The following is a 6,638-nucleotide window of genomic DNA, read 5'->3' as shown; positions in this document are numbered from 1 at the left end:
AGTTGGAGGCTCGGTTGCAATAGAGCGAACAAGAGGTGTTGGCCTTAGACAAGAAGCCTCCCAGTTAAATACACAATTTAAAGAAGCCAAGGCTAAGTGGTTTGAGGTCCAAAATGTTGTACTAGCTGCTGCCGAGCGCGAGGCTGCCTCTATTGAGAGATTGAATAATTTGGAGGCAACTTTGAACTCTAAGGATGAAGAGGTGCTGCTGTTGAGGAGAAGCGTGCCCAGATGGAGGAGAAGTATAAGAAGGTCATAGAACACAATAAAGTTCATATCTCAACTATCCTCGACCTTGATCTCAGCCTTAAGGCCATAAGATCTGAGCGAATAGCCTTTCGACCGAGGTTGATCAGCTTAAGTCAGAACACCAGCGCCGAGCGGATTACCTCACTGTTAAGAAAACATATTCAATGTATAGCATGAGGAGAAAACCTTGGAAGAGACCCAAACGGTCGTCATTGACTTTGATATCGAGATCGACAAGGCCCGAGAGCTGGAGTCAATTGCCCCGAGGTGCCTCCCAATTCAACCCGATGCAACTCTCTCTTCTGGTTCCGGTTCCGAGTTCTCGGAAACTAAGGAGGAGCTTGAAAGGGATGATGATGAAGGCCAAGATCCCGAGTTGGCGGCAGATCCACCTACTTCTCCTAGGGGCGCAAATGCTTCTCTTTCCCAAATTCTGGGGGTGCAGTAGTTTAGTTTTTTGCTTTCTTTTTCTTCTGTTATTTTCTTTTCGTACTTTTGTACTTGTGCTTCTTGTCACATTTTATTATATAAAAGTTCATTTTGTTTAAGCGGTTCGCAAAGTTTATTTATTTGCGTTAAATTATTCAAAGCTTTGGGTGCATTTTTCCCCAATAGCATTTGAGTTCCGGGCATAAATTCCTCTGTAACCACCTCTTTACTGTGAGGGTTTCATAAGAGAGGTCCCTCTTATGTTTATGGTGCTCTTGAAGAGGACATCTCCTGTTCATTCTGGCACTAGCATTTCAAGTACTTGATTAACTTTCAAATGATAAAGTTAATTCATCGTTTGGACAAGAAACGAGATGAAAAAAAAAGGAATTTACTTTATTCTTCCCATTTTCAAAAGTACATAAGCATTCGTTGTGCTGAAAAGAAATTTCCATTACTTGTGGCAAATTTGTACAAGTTGTTTCTGCGGGCTTGTCGCGCAGTCCCTAGTCCCGATGATATATTTTTGTTCCCAAATTTCGTAGTCCCAGTTTATGTGGCAGTCAGGTTGTTGTATTCTCGTATCATTCCCCTCCAGTGTTCGAATGCGAAGAATGCGAATTGGGACACTGGAAGTCTTGCTCATTTGAAAGTTCCACTAGTGAATGGTTATATATTCTTTGGTCCGGCAGCAAGCTTCATTTCCAGTTAGGAACTTTGCTACCGAGGTAAAGAATATCTAACCACCCCTAGTGGCTTGTAGAGATTGGTCACTCGTGAACGGTCAGATAGCTTCTGATCCGATAGCAAGCTTTATTTCATGTTAGGAACTTTGCTATCGAGCCAAAGACTATCTAACCATCCCGTAGTGGGTTGTCGTTTCTATGCCTTGTTGTCTATAGGTTTTATTTTTGCTTTTCCTTCGTAGTATTCTTTCCGTTGCTGCCTTGTTAAAAACCTTTCCAGAAAAATCTAATTGGGACAAAAACTGGACGAAGGGAAAATGAGTACAACACATACATTCAGTATATGCAGTGCTCATCAGCAATAGTACCTTTTGAGGTGTGCCACATTCCAGTTGCTCCGTCTTGATTTTCCAGTTCATAAGATCCTTTCCCGGTGACAGCTGAAACCCGGTAGGGGCCGTCCCATGTCGGACCCAACTTCCTTATGCTGAGCTCTCAGGTGTTTTGAGTCACTTTCCTTAAAATTAAGTCACCCACTTTGAAATAACAGAGGTTGGCTCTTTAATTATAGCATCTTTACATTGTGCCAAGTCCCTGCGTTCGTCAAGCAGCTCAAATCTAACCAGCAACGCTTCATTATTTTCTTCGTCTGCTCGGAAGTATCTCATGGTAGGTTCACCCACTTCCACTGGGATCATTGCTTCTGCTCCATATACGAGAGAGAAAGGTGTCTCTCCCGTGCTTGACTTGGTTGTCGTTCAGTATGCCCATAGCACTCCTGGTAACTCTTTGGGCCATTTGCCTTTTGTTGCTTCAAATCTCTTTTTGAGATTTTGAATAATCACCTTAGTCGATTCCACTTGGCCATTTGCGCTCAGGTAGTATGGTGAAGATGTGATTCTTTTGATTTTCAAGTCTTTAAGGAACTTTGTGACTTTTGAGACTTAAATTGCGGCCCGTTGTCGCAGGCTATTTCTTTTGGTATTACCAACCAGCAAATTATGTTCTCCCACAGGAAATCGACCACTTCGCGCTCACCGATTTTCTGGGAGTCGGTGGCAACAGACCGACTATGTTCATCCTCATTTCATAAATGACCAAGGCGATAATACTGAATGCAATAGTTTTGCCGGTTGATGCTCCAACAGTGAGTGGCGTTGACACTTGTTGCATTTCAGAACAAATGCCTTAGCGTCTTGTTCCATCCGGGGCCCGTAGTATCTTGCCCTAATTAACTTTAATGCTAGAGAGTCCGCACCTGAGTGATTTCCACAAATTCTTTCGTGAACTTCTATCATGATGTAATTAGCCTAGGAGGCAACGGGCCTTGGAAAGACTTTCTATACAACTGGCTTCCCCAAAATCTATAACGAGCTACTTTAGTGTGGAGTTCCCGGGATGTCTTGGGATCCTGGGGAAGTTTGATGTGCTCAAGAGAGTCAATGATCCCATTTCTCCAATCCTAGACCAAATTGGTCGCATTTACTTCATAATGACCGTTCACATCCAATACCGAGTGCATGAGCTGTACTATTGTACCGGAGTTTGATCCCTTTATTTTCGTAGATGAGCCCAGATTGGCCTGTGCATCTACTTCTACATTTACTTCTCTCGGGATATGGGTGATCGACCATTCCCTGAACCGTGCGAGCAGAGTCTAGACTTTTACTACATATTGTTGCATGCATTCCTCTTTGGTGTCGAAGATCCCGTATACCTTATTTACTACCAGTTGGGAATCACATTTGATTTCAATGACCTCAGAGTCTAATCCCCAGGCCAGTTAAAGTCCTGCAATTAAAGCCACATACTCTCCTTCATTATTAGTCATAGGAACAGTTCTTATGTCCTGCCTCCAGGTTTCTCCCAAGGGCGTAATTAGTACTACCTCGAGAACGGATCCATTCACGTTGGAAGCTCCGTCCGTGAACAAGGTCCAGACTCCTGATGTCATTTCCGACACTATCCTCGCTTCTTTTGTGGCCAAAGGCAGCAGTCCGGGACTGAAATCGGTCATGAAGTCGACCAAAACTTGCGATTTGATCGCAGTCCTGGTTTATACTCTATATTGAATTCACTTATTTCGATTGTCCATTTGGCTAGTCGAGCTAATAGTTCAAGTTTGTGAAGGATATTCCACAGGGGAAAGATTGTCACTACGGTTATTGGATGACATTTAAAATAAGGCCTAAGCTTCGAGTGGTGACTACAAGAGCTAAGGCTAATTTTTGGGGTGTGAGTAGCGAGTTTCCTCTCCCGTTGAAATTTTACTAACATAATAAATAGGATATTGTGTACCTTCGTCTTTGCGAACTAAAATGACACTTATCGCTACCTCCGAGACTGCTAGGTAAATTAGCAACTATTCGCCTTCCTCTAGTTTCGATAGTAACGGAGGGCTCGACAAATACCTTTTCAAATCTTTTAAGCCTGCTGGCATTCCAAAGCCCATTCGAAGTTGTTCTTCTTTTTCAGAAGTGAGAAGTGATGACATTTTTTTTGAAGACTTGGAAATGAACCTGCTTAAAGCATGCTTAAAGCATCCAGTCTTCCAGTTAACCTCTGAACCTCTTTCACATTTGATAGTTGGTCAGGAATGTCCTCGATGGTTTTAATTTTGTCGCGATTAGCTTCGATCCCCCTTTGTGACACTAGGAAATCTATGAACTGACTCTGAATGCACACTTTTCGGGGTTAAGCTTCATGTTGTGCTTCCTTAGGATATCAAAGGTTTCTTGGAAGTGCTTTAGATGATCACATGCGTTTAAAGACTTAACCAACATATCATCTATGTAAACTTCCCTTGTTTTCCTTTTTTTTGAACAGTTTGTTCACAAGACTCTAGTAAGTGGCTCCAGCACTTTTAAGCCCGAATGGCATCACACTATAGCAATATGTGCCGAAGTTCGTTATGAACGAAGTCTTTTCCTGATCCTTCGGGTTCATTTTGATTTAGTTGTACCCGGAATAGGCATTGAGAAACTCATCAACTCGTGCCTGTTTGTCGCGTCAATCATTTTATCAATGATTGGCAATGGGAACGAGTCTTTTGGGCATGCCTTATTCAGATCTTTATAATCTACGCACATGCAAAAAATTTAATTCTTTTTTGGAACTACTACTACATTAGCTAGCCAGTCGGGATACTTTACCTCCCAGATTGAACCGATATCAAGCAACCGAGTTACCTTTTCTTTAACAAACCTTATTCTGACCTCGGCAATTGGGCATTTTTTTGCCTTACCGGAGGGATGTTGGGATCCAGGCTTAGCTGTGCATGACCACCTCTAGCAGAATACATGTCATATCCGCATGCGACCACGCAAAATAATCAACATTAAATTTAAGAAATTCTATAAACCCTGACCTGAGCTCGGGGTTTAACTTTGTCCCTAGGTGGAACTTCCTCTCTAAGAACTTCTCAAACAATGCGACTTGTTTGAGCTCTTCTGTTGTGGATTTGGTTGCGTCCGTTTTTTCTAGTAGCTGGAAATACCTTGGTAACTGATAGGGGTACTTTATAGGGTTCTGACGTCTTCTCCCCTTTGTCTACTCCATTTTGCTCGGGAGCAGGCATCGGTTCCTGTAATTGCTATGCCACATGTTCCTTTACTTTACTACTTGAAACCGAGATTGGGTTCTTTTCCCTTGCCGTCGGTTGATCACCTCTTATTTGTTTAGTTCCCTTTGGAGTTGGGAATTTCAGAAGTTGATGGTATGTTGATGGCACAACCTTCATCTCTTGTAGCCATGGTCTTCCATGAATAATGTTGTAGCACATGTCGCCATCAACTACTTCAAACAAGTTCGTCTTCATGACCCCTTCGGCGTTTGTGGACAGCAGGATCTCTCCTCAAGTTGTCATACTTTTTAAGTTGAACCCGGTGGGGAGCTTTGTGGCCGGGATGCTTCCGGTTAGCTTGGCTTATTCCAACACTCTCCATTGGATATAAATTGGTTGAACTCCCTGTGTCCACCAAAACACGTTTAATTTTAAACTCTAAAACATTAAGAGAAATTACCAAGGCATCATTGTGCGGTAGTAGGAGTCCATCGGCGTCCTCCTCCGTGAAGGTGATATCGATTTTGGTGATTTCCAAGAGTCTTTTGCTATGAGTCACCGATACCTCTATTTTCTTTGCTGCTGAAAAGGTAACACCATTAATCTCCTTCTCTCCGAAAATCATATTGATCGTTCGACGAGGAGGATCTTCTCTTGTCTTCAGGGTTCCTCCCGATTGCGTCCATAGTTATTTTTAGCTTGGTCGCTTAAGAACTCTTTGAGATGGCCATTTTTCAGCAATGTCGCCACCTCCTCGCGCAGATCTCGGCAGTCCCCAATCCAGTGGTTGTTAGTCCTATGATACTCAGACCATATATTAGGATCCCTATGACTGGGATCGCATCTCATTGGCCTCGAGAACCGTGCTCCCTTAATGATCCTCATTGCTGATACCAGTTCTACTACGCTGAAATTGAAGTTATTCTCGGGCAATCTGGGGTAGGTGGAATCCCGATTGCCTGATACCTCTTTGTCTTGCAACGGTTTATTATTCCGAGCACGGTCAACTCTCCTATCGGTAGCGAACCTGTCCGCCGATTGGAAACCTCCACCGCGTCTTTCGGCCCTTTCGTAGGGGAAAAACCGGCCTTTAGAAGACTGTCGATCTGAGTCAAAAATCAACCTTCAACTTTTCCTTTATCTTCAATTTGTAGTGGTTGTGGACATCTTCCCATTTTGCTTCTTGGAACTCGAGCAAACTTTCTTTCAGTTTTCGGGAAGTGTTAGAGCTCCTCGGGTTCAGCCCCTTAGTAAATGCCTCAACTTCCCATTCATCTGGCATGGCTGGTAGCAGCATCCTTTCCTTCTTAAATCTGGTCACGAACTCTCGCAACAATTCAGACTCTTCTTGCGCAATTCTGAATATATCGATCTTTCGGGCCTGCACCTTGCTAGCCACGACATGGGCCTTGATAAAAGAATACGCGAGCATCTCGAAGGAATCTATTGAGTTCTCGGGTAGAAGTGAATACCATGTCAAGGCCCCGTTCGTGGTCTCCCAGAACTTCTTCAGCAATACTGACTTAATCTAGTGCGGAGCTAAGTCGTTTCCTTTCACCCCTGTTGTGTAGGTGGTGATGTGCTCCTAAGGATCTGAAGTCCCATCATATTTTGACACGTCTGGTATTTTGAACCGCTTAGGAATTAACTCTGGTGTCGTGCTCGGTTTGAACGGCAACTGGTGTATTTCTTTGAGTCTGGTCCTTTCAACA

General features: G+C 43.3%; 1 protein-coding gene across 1 annotated transcript; it reads right to left on the bottom strand.

Moving 5' to 3' along the window:
* Positions 5,587-6,358, bottom strand: LOC109228071. Its single transcript, XM_019393253.1, has 2 exons — positions 6,127-6,358; positions 5,587-6,032 (listed from the first exon to the last, which is right to left on the bottom strand). Exons 1-2 carry the CDS (start codon positions 6,356-6,358, stop codon positions 5,587-5,589), a joined length of 678 nt encoding a protein of 225 aa, XP_019248798.1.

This window comes from Nicotiana attenuata, chromosome 6 (assembly GCF_001879085.1).
Source record: "Nicotiana attenuata strain UT chromosome 6, NIATTr2, whole genome shotgun sequence".
Taxonomy (NCBI): Eukaryota; Viridiplantae; Streptophyta; class Magnoliopsida; order Solanales; family Solanaceae; genus Nicotiana; species Nicotiana attenuata.
This window is presented reverse-complemented; position numbering and strand designations above follow the sequence as displayed.

What these genes read in the sequence shown, in the direction of transcription:
- LOC109228071 (XM_019393253.1), bottom strand. Translation starts at nt 6,358, where the DNA reads ATGCTCGCGTATTCTTTTATCAAGGCCCATGTCGTGGCTAGCAAGGTG. An exon ending in TTCCCGAAAACTGAAAGAAA is followed by an intron (nt 6,033 to 6,126) that starts GTTTGCTCGAGT and finishes TTTTTGACTCAG; the next exon opens with ATCGACAGTCTTCTAAAGGC.